The following is a 26770-nucleotide window of genomic DNA, read 5'->3' on the forward strand; positions in this document are numbered from 1 at the left end:
CAACCCAGGGTGGTAGGTGTGTACTAAAGAGAGATAAATCATGATTTTACTCAAGAAGGTAGTTCAGCCCATCCTTGAGACAGCAGTGATGAACCATCTCATGGGGAGATGCCTCTTTCTCCACAGACTTCCGAAAGGAAACAGGTAACTTGTGTGGGCTTGAGATCTTATATGTGGTTGACTAAAGAATTTTAGAAAGCACTCTAGCAAAATCCTGGGTCTGTTAAATCAGTGACTTTTTTATTTCATTGAATTCAGTAGTGCCAATATAATTCAGACAGAGTGCTCTGGAAAATTCCTCTCTGACAGTCAGGTGAATGGCCGAGCACAGGGCACCTGAAACTGAACCTCCCATTTGGTGAAATGACATGGCTGACACAGAAATGCAGGATCAGTGACCTCAGCTTGGGGTTCCCCAAGATAAACAAGAAAGCATTACCTCAATATTGGCTTAATTTGTATTTTTGAAAAATAAAATACCTTCCAAGCAGTAACAAATGGAGCCTTCACAGCACAAACAGACATGAAAATGCATCCATTGCTCTGCACATGCTACAAAAAAGCCTGCACCCAAACTCCCAGTTGGGTATTATTTCCTGGATTTACTACAAAAAGAACAATGCGTGTTTATTAAAAACAGAGTGGCTTTTAGCAGCAGCAGTAGCACCGCACACAATACACCAAAGCACAACAGGGGCCTTCTCCCGGCAATTGATGTGGAGAAGACCTTTGGCAGAGCAATATGGAAATTCGCATTCAGTGGCTTGATTAATTTGGAGTTTGGAAGCCACCTTCCTGAGATGGATGACAGTAGCTTATTAAATAAATAAATAAGGAGCAAGCTGAAGTCGCGCTGGCGTTATAGCATCAGATTTATGTCATCTGCGCAGGCAGAAAAGGCCTTTGTGGCCGCTATTGTTCGGGCTGTCAGCAGAGGCCTTGGCAGCAGCCTTTTGTCGGGACTTGTGTCGGGAGTAATAACAGGGAGATGATGGCGGTTGGTCTGTTTGATGTAACCCAGTTTTATGGATGCCGGGGTTGGCATCCGCACACGCAGGCGGAAGAAAATAAGCGTGCCGGGGCACTGGGCCTGCCTGCCCTCAGCTCCCCTCTGCAGCGGCTGGCTGAGGTAGGCACCAGCTGGGGTTCCCAGGGTTCAGTTCATGGCCTTGAGCTGTCACCCAGGGAGTTGAACGGGGAGGAAAGGTGTCCCTTGAGATGGCTTGTGTCTGCTCCCCACCACCACAGTTACCTCTTCCCCAGGCTCCAGAGCTGGGGAACCTGCACGGGTGCTATGGGAGTATCAGAAACAAATGATGGCTTTTGGAGTAGGTGTGCCTAAATTTATGTGGAAGTAATTAAGAGTTGTTTGGTACAAATCAGAATAACATGATATATAATAGTAATCTGGCACACTCAGGCTAGAAGTGGATGGGAACACTAGAAAAAAATGCTGCACTATATGACATTTTTAGAAGGGTGAAGGAACCCCGATTTAACATCTTTTCAGGAGATGCAATCTGCAATCCGTTGGTTTTTGCTAAGATCTTTGTAATTCTTTTCAACCTGATATTTTAATGTCTTATCCTAAAAAGCAGAAGATTTAAAAAAACCAAAATGTTCTTTGGAGTGCTGTGTGATTCATTTTCTCTACAGAAACATAAAAGAGGTTTATGTTGCTCACATCGGAGTCATTTAGCTCTTCCACACTAAACATGAAAAGTAGATAGATCACTGCAAGTCATCAAAAAATGTGAGCACACTTGAGCTGAAGGTGGAAGATAAAAAAGAAGACTCAGTTTAGAACCAACTCTAAGAGCAACCCACTTTATTATGCCACAAAGCCAATATCATTGGGTAAAAAATTAAAGAATATTTGGTACCCACTGAGAGCACCTGTCCAGTCTGAACTCTGTGGCTGCAGATGAGTTTGTGTGAGGACTGAACAGTTGCCATTCACATTGGAGATCTCAGTTTTCGATTTGCAGGCAGAACGTGGAAGTCATTTAAACTCCACTAATGCGGAACTGAATAACAGTGAATTTATTATAAAGACTTCTTGGACTTCCTACTTTGGCATTGCTTCAGAGGCAAGTAATTAAAAGTGAACTGAGTTTGAAATCTGTGAACCCAATGAGAAAGACTCTTCATCTAGAAGCTTTTTTTGGTGGGGGGGTGGGCAAGGACATTAAGAACAAAGTCATCAAGTTTCCTACTTTTTTGAGGAGTAGATTTTACACACGTATAAATTTTATGGTACACAAGAGGTTCACAGTATTCAAACAAACAAACAAACAAACAATAACCCTTGACAAACTCAAGTCTTAGTGCATCTTGTGTCATTGCTAACTACATGCTAAAGAGATTTGCCAGGGTGGAATTACAGCACAGGAGTTTGCTATAAAATCCACTGTGCAGAATTTAATCTCCTTTGTGTTATAAAAAAATCTGTAAAAATACTGGCCATTATTCTGGATTATGCCCAAATTTCAGTCTTTTTGGAAACAGGGGTGTTAATTCTTTGTGTATGCATGTAATGGAGAAAAGTGTTTTCTTGAACCAACTTATTTACTCTTAAATTTGAGGGGGAGCTGAATGTAAAGAATTACATTTTACTGGCTAGTACTGTCTCATTAGCTATATGTATAATCCAGCTGGGCCACTTTGAATGAGGATTTCAGTGTTTGATATGGTCAGTGATGTTATTGAGATTGCATGGCATTGATTTGGTAAGAACTGAGATCTGTAATAATGTAATTTCATTTAAGAAAATGCACATTCTGTTCACCTTTACATGGCTGGCTGAGCTCAGTGTAAGCAATGCCAATTTACTTTGAAAAACTATGTAGATTGGTAGAACAGAACTGCTGTGGTAAGCTAAGAAGGTCCATACTACATAAAACATGTAAAATTTAAGGGCTAAACATTATAGGTAACCATGCAAGTCAATTTAGCCTAAATCTTGTAAATTCGAGTTATATATCTGTAACTTTGGAATGTATTTTATTAGTATTATGTATATCCTTACGTGACTTTTGATTAACTCCTGCACACACACACCATTGGCTTCTTAAAGTGGTTGATTGTTGCCTTGGTGCAGTGAACACTGCATTGGCAACTTTAGTGGGGACAAGTTTTCATCCACAGTAACCTTCTAGAAACAGAAAATCCTGTTTCTGAGAGGTTTTCTTCACTTCTGCATGACTTCAGTTGGTGAATTGAGAGCTTCAGATATTTCAAAAGAAGCAGACCTCATTTTGCAGGATTTATCTACCCTAAATACTCATGTAAAAAACCCACAAAACCAACAAGAACCCCAAAATTGTTTTTGAAACATCCTTCTGCTCTACATTGTGTGACTTCTCCTTACCTCTGGAGATACTCTTTCGTGTGCTCAGTTGTGGTGCAAATTAACGTTAGACAATGTCTTTGGGTGGTATTCAAAGTGTTTTAAAGATATTATGGCATTTATCAAAAGTAGGACACCCTGTTATGGTTTGGACTGACAGAAAATAATACACCAAAACCTGGAATGCTTTTTGAAGTGAAACAAAGCACATATTTTCATCTTGCAAAAGTATCCATAGCGCTTTCTAACACATTCAAATATTACTCATCTACCGCGGCTGTAAAGATGAATATAGGCCAGACAATCCCTCTTATTACCAGTGTAACTGTCAAACACCTGCACACATAAGAGATTTAGCTTGAGTTTGGCAGGCTTTGGTTATACCATTTTCTGAAAGTCTGTGATTATCATTGATTTAGCCATGCAGTCTCATAGATAGAAAATGTATTTAAACAAGGCGCTTATCTTTAAATGCATACCAGAAGTTAGCTGATAGTATTTTGCTTTTTCCTGTTTAGTCATGGAAATCAGTGGGGTTTTTACCAGAGCAGTGGTTTATCAAGAATGGTGGGTATGTGGGTTTCTAAAATGTTCTCCTTTGATAAAATGTTCAGTTTTGTTTTCTGCTCTTATATTAACTGTATGGCTCTGGTGTCCTTCCATCAATCTTTTCAAATCTCCTTTTTTTCTCTCTATTTGTCTGCATTTCCTTTTATACCGTTTACTTTGGTAGGATTTACTCCTATCTTGTTTGCTTGTTCATAGTAAATAATTCCAGTTACATTTCTTAGGGGAGGGCAAATATTTTTGGGTGAGGATCTGATCCCCCAGGTACTGAGATCACCATTTCAGTTAAAGCCTGCATTCTTAAGCAGCCCTTAGAGTGCAGTCAGATATATATTCCAGGAAACTGAGTTTGTTCCACTAGTTGGATGCAAAAAACAGAGCAAAGCTGTTACCTTGACATTTCCTTTGTAGTTTCCTGCACCCCTCTCATCTGGCCAATCTGACTGAGTTTTATTAGGAAGAAAAATTTAGCAGCTACTAATTGGTATTAAAATGTTTTTGCTAAAACTGTATTCCAGGTCCTTGATGTTAAGGGACTAGAAGAAAAATTAAATTCCAAAACTCCTCTTTGACCCATACATTAAGATACCTGAAGACCCAAGCAACCAATAATTCATGGGGAACTAGTCTGAGAAGCAATGACCGCTGCAGGTGTGTACACCAACTATTAAAATGTAACTCTGAATCAGAAAACTGTGGTTAAAGCAATACACTTGGAGATCTTTCTACCACTGTTTTGTAACGTGCTGAAGTGTTTTTTGCTTATTTCTGAGCTAAGTTTCTGGATCCTAACCAGATCTTCCAGAAGAGAATGAAAAAGAGAGAAACCTTTTCGGAGTTTGCCCTGACCTATAAAAGCACTGCTCTGCAGGAGTTACAAATGGCTTTCTGGCTAAGTTCAGCTGAAAGGGCCTCTACTTTTGTCTCCAGCTCTGACAATAGCTGTGGAGAAGAATGTCTTCTTTAAAAGTTCTGGGGATCAAGCTGAACCTTCAGCTGCCAGAGTTTTGTCTTTCCTCTTCCCTGCAACACCCCCCCAAATGTTAAAGGGCCTAATCCTGCTGCCATTTAAATTGATGTAACTTTGTCTCTTTTCAGTACTTTTTTTTTTGTAGGCTCCTCTTTGGGCTGCTGGAAGTATTTTTTAGGTTACTTTTTAGTATACTTTTAGGTTAAAACCAGGTTTCATATTTTACAATATAATATAAGAACAGGTTAGGAAAGGAGACAAGATTTCGTTTCTGAAAAAAAAACCTGTTTGGGTTTGATAATAAACAGTAGGAAGCTGGTGTTTTCTACATGGTTGCAGATGGTGTGAGTTCTCCTATTATTGGTTGCAAGCTTCTGTATCAGGACTATGGGCAGCTGTCCCCCAGTACTCAAGATCCAACACCAGTAGGCTCTCTGGAGTCAGGTAAGTAAAGCAGTTATTCCAAGAAATAGCTGAGTTGTCAGCGGGTGTCCTTGTTTATTTCTTTAAAAAGGAGTTCTTTGGTGCCTACAGTCTTTCTGATATTCCAGTGCTGCCCTACCTGCCCTGACAGTGAGAGCTGGGCTCAGTCTCACCATCACCCTGACCAGGTTCAGACTCCAAAAATGCTGAAGTCATCCAGCCACTTGCTGTTTTGGTGGAGGATCCCTTATTCCTCCTTTGGAAGCTGAGCAAGAAAGAAATACCAATTGCATTTTATATAGCAAAAATGTACCTATCCCTCAGTCTTCCCCAAAACAGCTGGTATCCTGGAAAGCAGGATCTCTTGGACAGCATGGATAGTAGGGGGAACTCAGGCTCCCCTTTCCTAGGACAGACTCATACACAGTGACCTGCCCCTCCTTTTGTACAGCCATGTTTTAGGACAAAGAAGTACTTGTGAGGGAGCTTATGCTGGACTGGAGATGTTCTGCAGCAGGGTGAGGGCCTGTCAGAGCACACTTTGTTTCTCAGTCCCTGGTCCTCGCAAAGAGCTGCTGAGGACTGAGGACACGGCAATACAATAGGAAGGGTTAAAAGCCTCCTTAATTGCAATTATCTTAAATTACTAAGACAGAAGCCTTGTGATGTAGCTGCAGTTTTTAAAGTGCAAGTTGTTTGGGTAACTTCTGCAGTCAGTACAGGGAGAGAGGCGCATTGGGAGGGCAGGTCCTGCAACCCAAAGATACCAGGCTTATTCTTTGGAAATATCTGGTTCTCTTGGTTCATAGTAGTGATCACCTACACAAGGGATGCTTTAGATTACCAATGTGAGATGGGATTACATCTATTCCTGAACTGGGAAATTATTTAAATTGAAAAAGTTGTGATACCACTGAAGAAGTTTTAGTCCCAAAACAGCTGAGGAAGCAGAAAAATCATTCTGCACCCAAAATAAGCCTCACGGTTAGCTGATGAAAAAAAGGAAAAATGATCCTAAAAGATGTGGATTTCCAAAGGACTATTTCTCTGAATATGTATTTGTGAACTTGTAGAACTATTACAAAAATATGTTATGCTTTGCAAAGGAATGTAAAACCGGCATTAAATTGACAAAATAAGATTTTGAGACAATCATTACAATGCCTTCTTCCTTTTCATTATTTGTATTTTTCATATGGAAAGCAGGTATCTTCAGTTTAACATCTTCTGGGGTTTTGCTTAAAGGGGAAAAAGTACACATAGAGACTTCCAAGATACTTACATTGCAGCAACAACCATTTTGAGCAGAGGCTGTATTTGCTGGATACAATGCAATGTCACGTAGAAATGCTTAAATTACTTCTGAGTGAGCTGCTCAGGAAGTCAGAGCAATGTAATTACATTAAGTGCTCTCCTCAACCTAATGTTTTTTTCTGCTTGTACCAGAACAGCTTTGATATGTCTGATGGTATTACATTAGGTGTGTCAACTTTCTAATGCACAGAGTAATGCACGGTGCTAAAGAACAGGAAGACCAACTTAGGTGCCATGAAAAGAAGAAACTCAGTGCTTCTGACACCGCATTATAAACTTACTTTCCTACAGCAGGGAAACATCATGTGTGTGTTTGTGGGTGCTGTATAAAATCTATATGATCTATTTCATATATTGTCAGGCATAATGTAGGGCCTTAGAGTAGGATTAAATCAGAAAGAAAAAGGAACAAAAGTGGGATCATTTGGCCTCCTAAGGCCCTTAAGGGAATGGAAAACAAGTGTAACAATGTGATGATTGTAGCTCCAAGTTGTCTCCTCGGTGTGACACTGTTGTCTCCTCGGTGTGACACTGTTGTGGGGCTCCCTGGTGTACCTACAAACTGTGGGATTTCCCTTTGCACCCCACTGAAAGCAGCTTTGGATGCACCTAGCACCACTCCAAAATCAGAACTCACTGAAATGAAATGGATACTAGTGAATTTCTTTAAGGGTAGAGAAGCCCAGAGGATAATGCAGTCATTTAACAGCCTTGCCTGGCTTGATGTATGGAGTAGATTCACAAGTAGTTCCCCTAACATTTTGCTGGTGGTTTAATCATTACCAAGAGAAAAGCTTAAAGAATGCAGAGAACAGGACACTGTGCTTGTGGTTTTTTTCAGGGATAGTGTTTTCTTCTGTTTTTAAGAAATGCATGTCTTTGATGAGATATGGCTGCAGGCTACCATTTTACATTTTATGGCTGCAGGCTACCATTTTACATTTTATGTCGACTACCTTTTGTCAGCAGCTCATTATTGATGCTGTATTCTGTTTTAATTCACACTCCTCTGCTAATCAATTACAGCATTTATCCATTAATCAGGTATTCTGACAGGGTCAATAACCGCTTTGCAGTTTTGTGGGATGTTGCACATTATCAAGCAGGTAGCAACAGTCAGTGGATTAGTTTAGCACGGTGTTGTTTTCTCAGGCTGGTGGACCTTCAGGGGAGTAAACGCTTAGTGAGGCTTCTGGCAATTATTTGGGGTTTTTCGATTCCTTGTTGAAAACCTCATCTGTTTGCAAAATACATCTTCACTGGTGGGTGTGCGAGAGCATGTGCATGAATGTGTGCACTCACGCATGTGAGCCTGCATGCACCCATGTGTGCCTGCCTTCCCCCATCTGTGTGTGTGCAAATAGACGTAGGTACCCTATAGCCTAAATAGCCACCTTATAAAATGTGCCAGTTCAGCTGTGTGGCTTGCAGCAGCTAAACTGGTGGTAAATCATCACCAATGTTAAAGGTGTTTTTTTTTTCATTTTAGCAAGTGGTATAGATAACAGAGGGGGCAACACTTAATTGGACAGTTACAGTTTTGGTAGTTAAGTTACCATCTATAATGATGGTAACAGGTTTCAATTATCTTTTTTATGACAGATGTACCAACATTTAATTGTTTCTCGTCAAGTGTGGAAAGAAAAGACACTTCTGTAGATTTTTCAATTCTTCTACATGTCACTTAGCTGTCTGCACCATTGTTTGAGCTCCTTTCTCTCATCCTTTTTGCAGCAATGAGTTGTGTCATTCCCTCATGATCAGCACTTTTGTTGTCTTTGTTTTTTGCTGTACCTCAGAAGTCCATCTTTTCTTTCATCTCCTTCCCATTCATGCATGAGGGAACAGTTGTGCTCTGTTGTGGGGATGTTCCGCTGGATTTCAAACAGTAGGGTTTCTTTTTATTCTCTTCTAAGTAGTACAATGGGGCTGAATGTCTGTTGCAGAATGCACACACTAATATGCCAGGTTATTTGGTTTCTAAGAAGTCAATAAAAATGCTACATTTAGGTTCAGTACTTGGCTTGCTTTTTTTTTACTGTTTGCCTTTCGGTCTTCAGTTATAAATCTGTTTGTTTGTTTCTGGTTATAAAATATAATCCTCGATATTAAATCCAGGCATGGAATCAACAAACACTTAGGAAAAAATGTTACTGGAGATGGAGTATTTCACACTAGCAGATTTGGCAGACTCTGTCTTCCCTGATAAGGAAGGGAAAATTGCCGCCAAATCTAATTAATGGGTTCTATAACGGGGAAGGAGAGAGAGGGAGTACAGGGCAGGGGTGAGATGCAATCATGAGTTCACCTTGGCAAAACTTTTTTGTTTCTTGGAGACTTAGCTAGTCTTTGCATTTAAGAAAAGGAAGCTTTAGTATATTTCATTTTTAAGGACTTTTTTTTGCTTATGCATATACTTAGTTTATAAACACTTGTTCAAAATCCATTTCAATGGCAAAAGGCTAAAGACATAAAAAGCTAGAGATATCTTCAGACACTTTGTTCTCATACTCAGGAACAATCTTCAAAATCCTTCTTAATGAGGTCATAAAAGAAAAAAAATCGAACAAGTGGTACTTGTGTACCTCTCTAGGATGTGTCATCGAGGTCACTTGCCACTAGGTTATCCTATTTAAAAAGGGATTGGGATAGTTCAATCAAGCATTGCATTAAGAGAGAGACTTTGATTAATTCCTTCTCTTCTCTATTGTGCTATAGATAATTTCAGTAAATTTGTGATACTTTCTTCTTAGCCAGTGTTGAGGCTTAGCGTTCTCGATGCGTCATGCTGAGTATTAGCATTTATTGGGCCTATTTGGCTGAAGTAAAGAGGAGTGTAGGCTGCAGACAGCCCTCTAATCTTTGACAAGTGAGGCCATTCTTTCAACATTACCGTTATCTCAGGTCATAGAGAGAAAGTGTTCTCTTACAGGTTTGCTGCAGGAACAAATATGGCATGTAAAGGAAGGGGAAGAAGAAAAAGTAAGTAGGCTGATGATTTATTGCAGATTTTGGAAAAAAATAGAGGTGACTTCTACAGAGAAAATTGCTGTCTCGAATAACTTGTTCATTTTGTGACACAATGGGAGAGAATTAAAGGAAGACAAAGCTGAGCTGTGTTACTAACTTGTGCCGTGACTGGAGACTTGAAATGCAGCAGAACTGCAACTCAGAACCCAGCTGTGATTGCATTATTTCTATATTTTGTGAAACCTAACTTGTTTTTTTAAAACTGATTGGTTTTGGAGGGAAATTTCCTTTTTCACTTAATTGTCATTTAAAGAAAAAAAAGAAAATACCTAAAAGGACCTGTTTTAACAATGAAGGAATCGCATTACATCCTATTTCTCAACTTAACATGCACTTTTTTTCCATTTAAATATAAGTCTTCAGAATTTGCATGATACGTCTTTTATTCATTGTAAAAAATTTCTGCCTTTATGTTGTTTGGTGTAATCTCCCTTCCCTTCCCTAGCTCATTTTGAAAATGTGTGTGATAGTTGCTCTGGAAACTCAAGGCCCTGTTGGGTATACACATATTTAGGCGCTCTTTAAAAAGTGGATTTTTGACCTGATAGACCGTAACGACTCCCAGGGAGCCACTATGGTCATTGTGTAAATCCTTCTTAGTTTTCAGTTTACTCACTTGATATACCGTAACGGCTCTTAGGGCCGTTATGGTCTTTTGTGATAATCCAGCTGCTGCACATGCGTGTGAAGCTTTTGTGCCTAAAAATCCTGGGGAAGTTTTGTTAGAAGCGTAGCGGGCACATCCAGAATTGCTTCCTTTCTGGTGTGGGGGCATGAAATGGCTGGAGGAAAAAGTGGTGGCTCTTCTTCCTTTCTCTCTGGCAGCAGCCAAAAATACTGGGGCACCTGAAAGACTAAACAGCCTGCCAAAACATATATATACAAAAGATCCACAAAACCTACTGTTGGATGCTCAAAATATCATCTGGAAACACTGATTTGATTCAAAATGTTTACAAGTGTGAAACAGCTGATTTTTATTTATGCAGTTGTTTAATGTATGTCTAAGATGTGTCAGGCTTCTGCCCAGTGGGATTTTTGACAACTGAGTTATTGACCCTTGAAAACAGGGAGTTGTAAGTGAAAGGCTGATATAGTTGTAACTATAGCAACACTGTCAGTGTTCCTGTAATTATTAACTGTTTTTTAATAAAAAAATTAAGAAGCTGTTTCTTTTCTTAAAGAAAGCTTTATTACAAGCTGATGATGCCACCATGGAGATGTGATATGTTGAAATAATGTGTGTCAGCTAATTACTAAAATAATTAAAGTACCAGAAAGTATGGAAAAGAACCAAACATCACTCGCATGTATGAGTAAGGCCTATTGGTTCGAATGGTTTGTATGAGGCAGTGATGGCAGACAGGTTTAGCCATCATTTTGTTCTGTGTAAAGCTGATAGAAGGCTACGTTTTCATTACTTTGCAATTTTTCATGGGGTGCTGCCCTGAGAGAGTCTATGTTTGTACTGAGGCTTCAGGCAGAGATTCAGACATTTAATTGGAGCTAATTCTCTGTTGTTTGGGACCAGGTGATTTAACTACAATGTGCGTGCCTGCTCTCAGCATGGAGAGCGGCTGTGACTCCCACGGATGCAGTTTTGCATGGGCTTCATGGCAGAGAACGCTGCATAATGTGATGCCAGTGGGCTGTCCAAGCCACGCTAGCCTGTGCTACACCCTCCCTCTACTAAGAGTTGCCAGAGGTTGCAGGTTCTTGTCCTGGCATGTCTCTAAGCACATGTAAGACATATCTCTGTTGTACCACTTCCCATGCTTTTCTTCCAGCTCTTGCTCCATGGTGGCTGTCAACTGATGTGGTGCAGGTGGGGCACCTTCAGAAAATAATGCTGTTTTTCTGGAGTAACCGTTCACCCGCATGGGGACACAACCAAAGCCTTCTCATTTGAGTATGGTTTTCCAGGACCATATGTGTTCATGTTTTAAGGGGTAATCAAGAGGGGAGGAAAACACTTCAACAGAATATCCTGAGCAGCAGATCACTTGCAGAACCCTTTTATGGTATTCTAAGGCTTGGCAAGTCACTAAAGCTGTTATTATTGGTCTAGAGTTTGTTTGCATTTTATAGCCCATCTTCTCAGAAGGATAGGAAATGCCCATTCTGTATAAAACTTGTGTATCTTAATATTTAATGTGAGCACAGCAAGTATTTAATACTGCCACAAATGGCAGCAAGTCCTCCATTTTCTTATTCCTTAGAATCCAAACTATTGATTGTACTATATTTAATTGAGTTCTTTAATTCCTTCTGTTAAACAATCAGTTGCTAAGCTTTCCTTAGCCAGGTTTTAGATAATGGCTTTTGTTTTTGCTTAGCCATCTGTTCCTGTATTAATTGTCCTTTTCCCCTAGCATTCACCCATAATTTTGGCAAACTGGTTCCCAAGGTTGGTCTGAATTCCTTTTGCCTCACTGTCTGTTGTTGGACACTGTTACCTTTAGCATTTCACACATTTAATGGATGCAGTTCTGGCTACTGAAAGAAAGTTCAGTCACTCGAACTGTGTTGCAGGGAGCTGAAGTTTCTTTGTTTTTATGCAACATCAAGTGCTGGCAAAACAACGTAGAGGCCTAAATTAAAATGATCACTTGTGTGCAGCAAATCTGTGTGTAGGTCAAGTAAAAACATCTTTCTGCTTTCACTGTGAAGTGAGGTGACAGGTCACAGTTAGAGGGTTTCAGAACAACTTCTGGGGTTAGCATCGAAGTACCCATTTCATTTCCATTCTGTGTGTTGAACCTTTTATTCTGTGTGTTTTACACATCTTCTTCCCCAGTCTTTTACTGGAAGGCTCCTGAACCAGGCCCTGATTCAGAATGGTGCCTAGTCAAGTGATTAGAGTACTCAGACTCTTCACATTGAACTCAGCTACTTGGCTGAATCAAGACCCCAATGTCTCATTTCTGCTTCCTCCTCCTCCCTTGTACTCCCATCCTTGACTGCCTTTTTACTGCTTCATCCCCAAGATTTATGCCAGGCTACCCTTGTTTTCCTTAAGTGATACAGCTGGCCACCCTGCGTTAATACATTTTCTCTGTCTGTGGTGTTGCATCAGGAGATTCCTCAGTCCCTGCTTCATTGATGCTTCCCTCGCCAAAATCTCCACTGACCTCATCCTCTTCTTTTTTCTTCCCCCTTTTTTTTTTTAATTACATCTTCACCTTACCCCTTTAATCTTGCCTTTGACATTGTTTTCTTCTGACTTTCCAAGTGAATACTTACCATGTCTCCCTTTTTACATCCCTGGTTGATGGTGTGGTTTCTGTTCCACAGTCTCATTGCCTGTCCTTGTGCAGCTCTCCCACAGTCCTCCTATGTCTTCTCCTGTGGTGGCTTGGTGTGAGTTATATCCCAGCGCTGTCTGCCTTGCCACTGGCATGAAACCAAAACCCATTCCTCCCTTTTGTGCCTGTGGGCCATCTCCCCAAGACCCTATGCAATTGTCACCCCTCTCCTGGTCAACTGGGCCATCCTGCCTTGCTGTGTGCTGGCTGTTCAGGATCACCTCTCTTGCTTTGGCTCACCTGTAGAGCTGCCTGTTCCATGTTGCCAGCTTCAGTTTTTATGTATGTAGTGCCCAGGTTCTGGGTTTTCCTCGCTCTGTCAGACCAGGCTTCTTGCAGCCTACAATTACCCTTTCATTCTTTTCCTCCTGTAGATGATTTTTAGTCTTCTTCCTTACTGGCCCTCAAACTTGAGCAGTCTTACCAAAGTCCTCCATCTTCCTTGCATTCAAAACGACCCTAGTATTCCTTATGCTAGGTTAAGCATCGGCTGGTTGATTGCTGTTTCCAAGCAATGGAAAAGGTTTATATAGTAATAAAAGTATATTTTTAATAAAGGTGTGCACATTGTCTAGTTAAATAACAGGGTAACAAACATACTGCAGCCACTTGAAGCCTTAATTATCTCTTCAGCCTCTTTTGTCTTCACTTCTCCATAATTCGATTGATCCTGGTCTAGAATTTGTCTGCTGTTCGCTTTTTTGCAGAGGTTAGAAGATAATGAAGATTAGTATAACTGTAACCACATAGACTTAAGTACTGGTTATTTATTTTTTAAACTAATAAGCTCCTGAGGCATGAATAAATGTACTTACTAATATTTATAATAACCTTTTTGTGGATTGAAATCTAGCAATATCTTCAAAATGCTCATATTAGCAAGCTTGTCTGTTATTATGATGGGAAAACAATTTACATTATATCTGCATAGGGCAAGAACAGAGGCAGTCTATCTTTAAAAGACCCCAAAACATAACTGTATTTTATTAAAGAAAAAGCAGGGTTTCAGAGCAGATTGCACCAGTTTTTTTAATTTGAGCATGCTGAATGCTGGGACATATTTTGTAGAACATCAGGAATGTCCAGCAATGGAACATTTCCTCTGATGAAGTGGACATTTTAATATATAGTGGAAGAAATTATTTAAACTCAGCTCTAGCACTGGTAGTGGTGGTAATTACCTTTCAGCGCTTTCAAAGCTATACAAAACATTCAGATTCAGGTATCTTAGATGGGCTGTCTTCACTGTTTCCACAGGGATCTCAAGTCTTTTTTGCAAACAGCTCAGCTGTGGTTTTCACAGCCCAGCCTGGGTACAGGAACTGTGCAGCTTCAGGAGAGAGATGAAGAACATCATTTAGACTGGAAAAGACCCTTAAGATTATCATGGCAAGGGTATGCCCACCCTTCTCCTGGTGCTTCTCAAAAAGGAAGAAAGAATTTTTATTTATTCTCACCACTCCACCCCTCTTTTGTGGTGCAGTTTAGTGGCTCTGGGTACTGCTGTAAATGGCTGTTTTAGCCGTTAGTCTTTTTCCCCGCCTATTAATGTGTACTGGTAGAGTATTGGTGAAACAACCCCTCAATTCCCTCCTTGCCCTTCAAAATAGTCTGAGGAGGGTCAAGGAAAATATGATATGAGATTGTTCGCTTACCTTTTTGTGTCTAAAAATGTTGAGCTCCAAGAGATGAAATGGGAAGGAGTGTCACTTGTGGGAAATAGCATGTTGCTTGCTTTGTTCTGGCAGGAATTTGGCAAAGACAGAAAGCAGTAACGGTGGGGGGAGAGCTGCTTTGGATCACTGCAAGATAGCTTCAGTCTACAGCAGCTGTAAACCGGCAGGGTCACACCTGAACTTGCAAGATACGCAGGATGCCCACAGCATGTGGATGCAAAGTGTGTGCAAAGACCACAATCCTTGCAAAAGCAAGGCAGTGTCATTGATAACTAATGGTGGAACAGCCTTTGGTCTAGTATCCACGAGGGCCTGGGCAGACTTCATATTCCACTGGAAAATTCCCACTCTAATGACATTGCTGGAGATGCAGGAACAAGCAGTTTATTTCAGCAAAATATGAGGAATATTTGAGACTAAAAGTTGTGGACAAACCAGCTTTATTATTTCTTGGATGTATGGAATTTATGGAATTCTTTTTTCTGCTTTCCATCGTTCAATGCTGCTATTGTACTACACCACATTAGACCTTTCCATACACATACATGTGTACATATATGCACATTTATATATGCACATTTATATGTGCATAAATAAATAAATGAATAGATTGTATATGTAGATATATATACAGGCACATAAAAATATAAACATAAGCATACACATATATAAATGATGTTCACCCCTGATTATTGTGGTTAAAAGCCAAAAGAAAATCTTAACTTTAAGAGTGGACATATTGTGATGTCTGTTCAGAGTCTCACATTTTTTCCTTGCTTGTACCCAGGACTAGTGAGGTTATTGTTTTGCATTTTCTCTTTTAACGCAAATGACACAAAAAAGGAGGAAAGACTTTCCCTGCTGGATACATGCTGGAGAAGAGAGTGGATATGCCACAATTTTTTTTTTCCAGTGCATCTGAAGACAGTCTCTGGCAACAAATCTTGCCATTACTGAGACACTAGCTCAACTAAACTGTTATTGGGGAAGATTAAACATCCATTACATTCTTCCTATCAGCAAGGAAACAGATGATGACAAACTAGGGGCCATGTGAGATTAAAACTGATGGTTCAAACCATCCAAGTTCCTTAGATATAATATTGACTTTGGTAGGTACTGTGTTTCTTTATATTAGTACAGATTACTGACATATGCTGCAGAATTAAAATATATCTCAAGGATATTATTTCCCCTTTGTGCTAAAGTATATCTAAAATGTTACCCAAACAAAAAAATGGTAGGCAGATTCAGTAATGGAATATTTTTTCTCTTTATCCAGTACGGGATAAACGACATATGACAACTAATTGTCTTATTTCCTTAAGTCTAAACTTTTTTCATGATACAGGTTGTTGAAGAACACTCAAAGGTAAGCCAAGTGATGCCTTTATGTATTTTCAGAGGAAAGTTTTTTCCTCATAAGGTTATATATCAGCGAGTTCAAAGAGTCTGTGTGCTTTCAGGTTTTATACAGATGTGGAGTGCTATAACACTTACTTAGAGAAACACAGCTGCTCATTTAAATGTCATAAAAGCTGTTATATAGAGGTAGACTTAATCCTATTTCTCCTTATAGATTTTATTTGCTGTAATCCAGGACTTTTTTCTTATCTACTACATATCATCATTATGAACTAAAAGCCATTTTATTTGTGCAGATTGCAAAGGAAGCAGTGTATTTTTCTTCTTATTTTAAAATAAATATTGAACAGCCTTTGTCAAGAATTTGGCTGGAAAAAATTCCTCACCCTTAAACTGGGGCAGTCAGAAGAATTTCTTCTTTCTGGTTCTCCCAAGAGTGCTGTGTGCTTGGTGACATCTTCTCCTGCCTCTCTCTTCCCTTCCCTTCTCTTCCCTCCCCTCTAGATAATCAGGGACAGATCTGTTTTCTAAAATTTAGTTTTAAGAGAACAGGACCAATGATGATGATGTGTGTTGTGATACAGTGAGGTAGGAAATCCACATTTAACAAAACTGAGGTGTTTGGGAGAAAAGGGGTATCCTGTGAAACAGGGCCATTGGCAAGGAGAGCAACTTTGATTCTAGAGCTTTACGTAAGTTTTAGTTGGCTTTTTCATGTGTTCACTAGCCACCGTAAATACATGCTGTAGCAACACAAGGAATCTCACCTGGGAAATACAGATAAGAAACTCCCATAGAGTGTGTAATAAGAGTGCTTGCACTTGCACTTGCACAGGCCCATCAGGTGCTCTCATTGCCCCAAAAGGGGTTGCTAGCTGATAATTCAACTTTTTTTTTTTTTTGACGAAAATAAAATCATACTAATTTGCAGGGAAGTTGATTTTCACCCCATCTCACTTCCAGTCTTGATGATGATGATGATGATTTTTTAAAGTGTCCATGTTGGTAATTGACTGACCATGAAATGGGATGGGACTTACTAGGTGGAGGGTCTGCAGCGAGGACCTGGGGGCCATGATTTTATGGCCGATTTCTAAGTTTCCTGGGATGTGGCAAAGCTGATCTGAAGAGTTCTGTGAAAATGTTTAGATAATTAAATAATAAAAGTGGCTTAAGAATGGGATTTTCTACAGAAATCTTCTGATTTAGTATTAATATGTGTCTCTTGGCCAACCTTTTTCTTCCATCACACGTTCATATTATCTGCCTGGTAGATCCGGCGCCTTTATGGTCTTTGAGCTTGCCTACACAGCAAAGTTCATCCTTGGTAAGACAGGCTGTGATGATATGACCAATGTGTTCCATGAAATTAGTTCCCTGCTGTGGACACCCCTGGGTGTGGTTCATCTGCCCTAGGCGTGCTTACCTGCTCAAGGCACTTAACGAACTGCCTGAGTCAAGGGGAAGGTTATGGCTGAATTCTCACTTGGAAAGCGCACCCAGGGCTTTGACCACATACCCCAAATATGCACTCATGGGGGTGGCAGGACCTGACCCACCATCTCAGTAGAGTGAGGGATTTGTCCCTTTCAGGGCAGCAAAAGCTTATTACTCACCAAGGAGAACTCAGTGGCTAGAGAGATGCTGAGCCTGAAGAGACTGGTGGGTGCTAAATTTACCATTTTTAGTTTACTGACCTTACTAAGGAGATGATTTTGGAGAGCCATTGTTGAATTAGAGTTTGTTATGACTATTCATATGTGATAAATTTATCCTTCAGCTGCTTAATGTGAAAGATCAAAATGAGCTGCCAGCTACCACTTATTTATCAATTATGTCCCAATTTTGCTAATTCGTTTAAGCCTGGATTCCTAAAATCTCACTTTTAATTTTTTTATATTTTTTTAAGAAATTTTTTGTCTTTGGAAAAGCTTGAAAATACAAAGTCAGGGACACAGAACCAGAAAATAGTGTTTCAATGTGCACTTTGAAAAGTTGCAATTTTTAATGCATCATGTTGTTATGATTTTTTGAATTCTTCGTGGTGTTAGCAAACAAAAAATGAACAGCTTTTTTTCAAGCAGTGTATGGAGTAATGGGCAGATGCAGGATAAATACTGAAAAAAATGTAGGTGTTTCATTGTCATCTGTGGCAAAACAGTAATAATGTTAACTTTTGTAATGTACTGAAAAAGGCAGAAGAAAAATGATGTTTTATTATTGGCTAATAAAGCTTTTTCAGGCATTTATTTACTAGAGATCATGAAAGTTCTGTCTCCATAAGGTTGTTTAATCCAACCACTGCTACTATGAAAATATAGAATTCAGAATTTTGGGGCATTCTCTGCCATCTTTTGAATTTAATAAAATAATAATCTGTTTTTCAGCTGATGTCATTCTCAAAGGAAATAGGGCTGGGCTTATTATTATTACAACCACAACCATCACAGAAAGATTCCAACATTTTGCTAACGTTGAGTAGTGATAGCATAGAAAATTCATTTGATCTTATATAATGTTTTCATGGTTAATAAGATTTGCATATGACATTTTTACATGATTAAAAGTCCTGGAATTTCATTGCAGTAGGCATTAACTTCTGTGATTGAAGTTAAGGGAGATTTTTTTCATTATTTTTTTTTAATAGGTAATCAAGAGTTTAACTGCCTCTGGGGCATTTTAAGAAAATGTTATACACTACTTAACGAACATTATACTACAAATAAGAGTGATATTCCTGTAATTAAAGCAGTCTGGATATTGCTTAATGAATGTTTTTCTTATCTTAATGCATAGGCAGTAAGGATTCATGTAGTTGCCTTTATTAACTTGTGGAGTTAGTTAAAAAGCTGGTTAAAACAGTAAGTCCATATCAGGTCAATATAAAATGCTTCTGTAGGAATTTCATTGCTCTTATAAATCTGACTAGTTAAAAAATAAACACAGATGCTTGTTTGTGCCATCCTGAGCCATATTGCGGGGTAGTATTTCTGCCTGTAGACATTTCTAAAATTAAGTGTTGCCTGGAGCACTGCAGGATTTGCAAGAGTTCTTCTTTATCGTCTGTTTAGGAAATATTTTAAAATTTCCACCAGGCTTGTATTCAAAAGCAGAGAGCAGTTGGTTTTCAATTAGTGTACCCACAATTGCTGTTGTGCATTCGTTCTTTTTTTCTGTCATATTGCATCAGCTCTGATGTAATTACAACATTTTCTCTTTTTTTGGCGTAATTGCAGTGCATTGTAGTTTTATAGTTCTGTTCTTCAACAGTTTAATATTTACTAAGTGCTTGCTAAATTGTTCTTCCCTGCTCAGTTGTTTGGCATAGAAACCATTCTGAGTAAGTTCAGCTTAAAACAAAAAAATACTTTGACATAATAATTCCTCTGCATAAAAATAATTCTACAAAATAATGCTTAACTGAACATAAATCATATTTTTACTCAATCTTTTTCTGAAAATATCATGCAGGGGTTTTTTTCTCTGAGATTGAGCATCTTTTGTTTAAAAGATACTCACCAGCTGGCTCACATCTGCATACATCTAAGACTCAATTTTGCACAAGTGTCTGTGCCAAAACCTGAAAATAGCAGGTTGACCCACGTGTAGCCTAAGAATGCATGGAAATGGAATAGTTTCATAATCCAAAATTAATCGTTGGTCCTGCAGGCCCTTAAGCACATGGTTAACTGTGTTTGACTAGTCCTTGATTTCTCTGGGCTAAGCTCATGCTCCAGTGGGTTTACAGGAAAAATCTCAAAATGCAGAGAAGACTGCAATATTATTTTCTTTTTCCTATGTGGTAAAAATGTCTGTGCTTTATTTAGTAGTATAATTTATCTACATTTCTAAGTACAGGGATCGTCAAGACAATTGTGCTTTGGGTAAATGTAGACTGCCATAAATTGCAAATTGAGATAAAATATGGTCTATAGTGAAAAATTCTTAGAAGTGTGAAGGGACCCTCAGTTTGTAAAATATCCCCACCACAACCAAAACCATAAAGATGACAGTTTGTAATAAAAAAAATCAGAAATTCTGGAAGACCCAAAGTGCATGACAAATTTCTTCTTTCTTCTGATTTCTGCAGCACCAGTATATTGATACTCCATTAATTTCCTTCTGCTAAATATTCTCAGGCACATCTTTAATGTGATTTAATTTTGACTCAGATGTAAATCAGAAGTGATTTTAAGGACTGTTTTTCTTTTCTCTGACGCCGTGCAGACATGGGTATCTAACCTGCACAGGCTCTGGTGAACATAGGGGCTCTCTGTTACGGCAGGGTCATTTTAACAGGCAGGAATGGCACTTTATTGATTCTGACTTTATCAAGTGCCTGTTTCTTATTTTACATATAACTCGTTAGCAGCCTGCTCCTAAACTGCTGAGGAGTCTTTGGCTGTTTGGGACTCAGACTTTAATCACAGTAATTAGCGTGGAATTTTTGAGTCCTGGTCTCGATCTTGACCTTGTAGCATTTAGCCAATGTGCACACAGCTGGACTGGTGGCAGGAGCTGCAAGAGCTCAGTAGTGGGGATGCTCCTTGTGTCCTGGTGTGGGAACTGACGCGGAGGGAACAGAGGGGAGCGGGGAAGAGGGGAAAAGCATGTTCAGTAAGAAAAGAAGTTCTGTCCAAACATTCTTACCATTTTTTGTGTGTGAACATAGAGATGTGGGTGGGTGTGTGAAAACGTTGGGGCAGAATTAGGAGGAAGGGAAGTACCTGACGGTGAACCAGAGGGGAGAATTGGAAGAGGCAAGAATGATTTTGCAGTGAAATAGAGAATCTCTTCAAAGTTCAGCTTTTCTGCAGAGGCTACCGGCATGGGTCTGACTATATAAAAGCAAAACAATTACAGATTTGTGCATTTTATAACATTCACTTCCGAAGACAGATTTTGGCACGGGAAGTTCCAGAATATCTTGTTGGTGATATGTGCCTCATCCTCCTCTTGAACTGGAAGATACTTGACCCTCAAAGACATGCTTTTTCCTTTGTGCTGTGACAACACTTGGTGCATATTTGTTTGTACATAAACCCCAAAAACAAATAAACCAAATCTAATCATACATCAATGTCGTACATCCAAAGAAATATCTTCTTACTTCTCAATGTACATCTTAAGAAAAGCTAATATATGTATAGTGTTTTCTGAATCTCTCAATATTGATATTTGATCTTCATCTTTGTTGTGTGATGTTTTTGCTATTTAAAATGTCTTGTAATTTTCCGTCACAGCTGCAAATTGAATTCTGTAAAAAAATATATAATGCAAAAGCTTCTCTTCGGAAAATGTATAACTAAACAGAATTTTACACAATCTCTTTAAAAATGCAAATTAGAAACATCATTAATTAAATAAATGAAAGCACTTAAAATTTACTTATAAAAACTAAAACTTAAAAACTGTTTATATTTAGTGTTTGTTTATTTCTATGTCTTCATATTTAGGAAAACAGGGAAATGAATTGTTATCTTAACTACAATGTTCCCTAGGTTTAAGTGGCAAAGTGAACATGTCACAGGCAGACAGAGTGCTTTTCCATTGCCCTGCAGTGCTGTGGGTTTGATTTAGCAGCAGAAAGCATCCCAAGGAGTCAGACACTTTGTTAATGGTAAAAGCAAAGCAAGGAACAACTCAGCTCGAGAATACTTTATGGACATGAGGAGTTATCCAGAGTTATCCACACCGTAAGGAAGGGAGTGAATCCTCAACTGTATGTCACATATGTTAAAGCTCCCCAAGACAGGACACCAATTAACCTTGAATGATAGCAAACACACACACACACAGGCTGCCCGAGAGAAGCAGCCTGTTGCCATTAGTAGGAAGCAGCAACCCTTGTCACCCTGAACCATTATTTAAATTTCTTTTAAAATTCATTTATTAATTCAAAGAACGGTAGCACTCTCCTCTTCCTCACAAACAGACTGCTTTTGCTGCCCTGAAAACAGGAGACGTTAGTAATATGAGAAGCCAGTGGTCCTTTTATTTTTATCCTCACTGTCTAATTTGGCCATTTTGAATTGAGAAGAAAAAAAACCCTGATCTTCAGTCAAAGCAATTTAAGGCATGATGGAGCTCAGAGTGAACCAAAACAACAGGGTCAAATGTAGTTGAAAGAACATGGTGGGGTAAATAAAAGGTCTTTTTTTTTTTTACGTTTAGTGCTGGTGGGAGGAGAAAGTTTGGTTAACTATTTAACCTATGATAGCCTTTTATCATTTTATGGCTTAGAGGTCCGTGATTTTAAGCCTTTGTCAGTAAGTTCCTGGTTTCTATTCAATCTTTTCTCTGGTGTCTAGTTATACGACTTAAATTGATTTACTGAAGATAGGAAAAAGCTATGAAAAGCAGACAGACACATATTTTTCCTAAAATTACTTTCCAGCAACTTTGCATTTGGTGCTCAGTTTCCATTTAAATCCTAAACGGCTTTCTTCCACTCACACTTCTCTCCATCGTGATGTTTTTTGATCAGTGGGGCTCTCCTTCCCCATTTGGTTCACCTCTCTTATTTTTTGGCTAAAATGCAATGTGTCCTGGTCAGTTGGAGCAAGTGCTTGTGAAAGGTCACTTGGAAGCCCCCTTTTCATTTCTCCCCACTACAGTTTTTCCAGCAGGCAAGCATTCTCAGGAGCAACCCCCTCCAATCTGTCCCTTTTGATATCCAAAGCTGGTTGTTACGGGGGTTAAATTTCTTAATTCACTGAGTTTTTGTGAGCACTTCTTCAACCCACCACGCTCAATGCCCGCAGCTGGGTGCAGACCGCCTGTCTCCCTTAGGATGCTGTGAAAGTGTTAGGGTTTATTCTTTCACCTTTTCCACACTTTTGGGGGGCCAATTCTATACCTGTATACCTTCCATCAGCTCCAGGGGAATTAATCTTCATGTTACATCTGTGCTAGATAATATCAGCCTTATGGTGGGAAGTTTAAAATCAGACAAAGCCTCCTCTGGTAAGGAAAACTGCTTGTCAAGAGATCTCAAACCATGAGAGCTGGTGGCTTCTGCCTGCCCTGACAAGGGGTTAGGTTAGGTTAGGTTTTTAAACTTAATTAGTTTTTTGAAGGTCAGGGAGATGACCGTACTGAGTCTGGAACAAAGGGATAAATCAAAATGTAAAGCTGAGTGTTCAGTATGTTGATAACCTCCCAGTTTTAATTTCAACATAATTGGATCAGGGTTAGTGGCAGTTGTTATGTAAAGTTCCTTCCCTTACTTTTAATTTAAAAGTAAATATCGTAGTTCTTCACTTTTAACCAAAGTTTTTTTCTTTTTTTCTTTTTTTTTCCCAAAGAAGAGCTGCTCAGTTTACCTCAGATTTCTTTCTACTAGGAAAGCACTAAGATTTGGGGACCTGTATTTTGATGGTAAATCTTGTGACATGACCTTTTGTTTTCCATGTGAGGAAACGTTAGCATTTTTTCACATGTTAACTTTTAAACAATTACGGGGAATTTCTTTTCCTTGGAAACTGCCATCCTTTTCTTTTTCTTCCCCTTTTCTCTCTTCTTGATATTTTTATTTTCCTTTTATATGGAGACTTGTAGATTTTGTCACTTCAAACGTGAGCTGTTCCTCCTCTTTTCTTTCGCTTTACAATACAGCGAAATTGTAAAGGAGATTTTTTTTTTTTTTTGCATATTCCTCCCCTTTCTCTGTGAGATATTGTAGTTCACCAAATTTAAAACACTACAGTATTTAGAATCCCCGCAGTGCCATTTTAAGTATTTGGACCTGGAAAATGCCCCAAGCAATAACTACCTGAATTGCTTTTAATTACACAATATAGCTGCATCATTTTACTTCAGATTCTTTTTGATTGATGCTGTAAGGCAATTGTAACCATGGATGATGGGATTAAGTGCCTCTTGAAGTGACTTTAGCTTCTTGTGGGAACAAAGGGAAAGAAGAGAACACTTAGTCCCTTTTTGAGTGAACAGCCTTTTTTCACTTGCTATATAAAGAAATACAATTAACAAACATTATCCCCAGAGGTGAATTGAAATGTACATGCGGACAATAACCGCTCTTGACTGCAATTAGACATATATGATCCGAGGTATTTTGGCCATTCATTAGTGCTAATTGTTTGAGAAACAAGCCCAGAGAACAAATGATTAAAATGTTAGTGCCATAACCAGGATTATTAGCATGTGTGATAAAATGCATGCGCCGCAGCTGTACCAATAAAACTCTCCGGCGAGTCGCTTTGATTCGACAACTACTCAGCTCGGCTGTGAGCCCTTCGTATTTGCACAGGGCCTGCTGATGTTTATAACAAACAACTTGTATCTTCTTTTCTTAATTAGAAAGAATTACTATGCAAATTGCGGGTCTGTGTAATTCTGTAGAAGTTTCTTTGTCTTTGGCTGATTATTTGTGTGTGGTTGTGTGCTACTGCCTAGTGACTTCAACATATGAAAACCATTATATTTACTCTGGAGTGGGGTGGTTTTTTGCACATATCAGAGAAACAATTTGTAGATTTTTGCTGCGTTAGCTGGGTCTTGTTCAGGGGGCGTTGTGGGTCTTGGGTCACTTCTGTCCTTCTCCCACAGCACAACAGACATCCAGGATTGTGACTGGTATGCATGGAGATCATAGACTCATGCATAGATATCAGAAATACATGTGGGAATTATCCAGCTTTTTTAATGGTTTTAATCAAATGCCTAAAAATGCGCTTCAGAAACACTTTGCCAACACCGTGCCAAAGATTGTAGAAGAAGAGATTTGGCCTTTTGAGCAATGTTTTAGGTCATTCCCAATGTAGCATCTCTTCCAGAGGTAATTTGATTTAGCAAATAAACAGGGAACAGAGGAACAGGTTAAAGTGCTGAATATCACTTGTGGGAGTACTTTACTTCATGAGCTATATGTTGTTGGCTCCAATGAGACCGCACAGGTGTGTGCAGTTAAGTATATGTGTGAGTATTAGCAACACTGGAATGTGAAAATGCAGTTTACAGCAGGGAAATTTGCATAATTGGGAGTAATTTCACTGGCTGCAGTCACAGTGTACGGCTACCATTGCAAAATGCAATGTCTCTTAGTAATCAAAAAGGTTTTCTTTTCTCCTTCCCGAGGATGAACTATTCACTCTTGGGTGAAATGGTTCTCAGAGGACCATGAGTAACTTTAACTCGCCAGCTACTTTTACATATTTGATGAAGACTTTAGTAGAGTGTTATGTTTGCTGAAGAAATCTAGTTTTATTTCCAAGACCCAAGAGCACTCAGCATGCTGTTAAATGCTATGAATGAAAATATGCTGCTGTAAAACAATTTAATGAGCATTACCCAATAGCCTAGTCCTTATTTTAACTCACAGTGCTTAAAGGAAGAAACATTGTCTTAGCAAATTCACTTGGCTTTTGTCCATGTGTTTAGTTTAAACCATAGTCAAGCTTAGTTTGAATCATTAAAATACTTGGAAGTCAGGAAACATATGTAAGATTTTCTTCCGCTTTATGGCACAGGGTTAACAATATAATCGAGATTGCAGTGCTGTGTGGGTTTTTTGTCCTAAAAAAGTAACTGCTGGGGATTTTTTATTCTATCAAAAGAACAGAAGTCAAGATAATCAGGATAATGTTTCCTACCAGAGTAGCTAACTGCTCATATATAGAGCACCCCAGGCCTTGCCACTGCTTTAAAAAGGTCTATAGGCAGATGGATTTCTTAATAAATCCATGTCTTCCTCTACTTTTCATTTTATTGCAGAACATAAAATACGACTATGCAAGGAAAATGCACAGTAATGATTTAAAAATATATGTCAAAACAATAGCATGCAAAAACATTTACTGCAGTCATACCTAAGCATAATTGTTGAAAACTCCTTTTTTACACAAACATTTCTAGAGCTCTTTATTTTGAAAGGAGAAGGATTCTGTGCTGGTCCACTGACACCAATTCCTCCTGTACATTTTTTTTTTCTGGCCATACCTCTTGAAAAAATTGTTGCTTCTTCAACTTGCTAAAATGTCCCATAAGACTAATCATTTGACATATTGACAGTATATTTCTTATAATAATTTTTGTCCTGAGAAACCTGTGTTTTGAGCCTATGTGGCTACAAAGTTGGTTAGCTTAGGAGGAGATACCAATAGTCAGCAGGCAGTGTTTTTCCTAACATTGAGCCTATTAAGTGATGGTGTTTCAATTGATTAAATCTATCACTTCTTTGGAGTCAGGTGGCCTGCTTTGGAAGCTGTACTGCTCCGTCTAAACACAAGTTCATAGACCTCAGTAGTGACACCTGACTATATCTGGCCTTCAAGTACTGATGCTTTTACCTACACAATACTACATGCCATTGTGTGTGGTATGCAGAGCAGGGCTGCCTTTGTGGGGCTAGCAGCAGTGAGAGGGAAACTGGCTAGCCGGTCAAACAGCCCTTCGCTTGATGACAGCCCAGAAGAAATCCCAGGAAACATGTGTGACAGGAGATACATCTCATCTCAGCATGCTCTGAGATTATGGTGTTAGCCATGTCTATCAGGTTTCTGGCATGTTGGAGGGTTGGTGAGAGGCAATCATTAAGAGGGCTTCAGGGGCTGCTTGGCTCTAGGCTGGAGTTAATTATTAATAGGCTGAGCTCTTTGACTCCTTTGTGCCATTGGGAACCACAAGATTGAAGCCATCAGAGAAAGCGAATAGAAATTAATCACTTTTGTCCCCTCATATATGTTTAGCAAAGGACAGCAGACCTCTTTACTGACCTCTGTGTTACACTGAAAAAAGACCCTCCTCTTTC

The 26770-nt window shown here is 39.1% G+C and overlaps 1 protein-coding gene across 3 annotated transcripts in view; it reads left to right on the forward strand.

Moving 5' to 3' along the window:
* Positions 1–26770, forward strand: part of CLYBL (citrate lyase beta like) — a 151061-nt gene that overhangs the window by 41799 nt on the left and 82492 nt on the right. Inside the window, exon 3 of one of the 3 annotated variants that reach the window (XM_027674677.1) lies at positions 3868–3916. The exons of 1 other annotated variant lie outside the window; for it this stretch is intronic. In XM_027674677.1, the coding sequence (XP_027530478.1) occupies positions 3868–3916 (49 nt within the window). Of the gene's footprint in view, positions 1–1010; positions 1130–3867; positions 3917–26770 lie in introns of those variants that run through there. One more of the 3 variants, XM_027674678.1, reaches the window with a different exon arrangement.

Source organism: Neopelma chrysocephalum, unplaced genomic scaffold (genome assembly GCF_003984885.1).
Source record: "Neopelma chrysocephalum unplaced genomic scaffold, ASM398488v2 Primary Assembly neopelma1_25, whole genome shotgun sequence".
In the NCBI taxonomy this organism is placed as follows: Eukaryota; Metazoa; Chordata; class Aves; order Passeriformes; family Pipridae; genus Neopelma; species Neopelma chrysocephalum.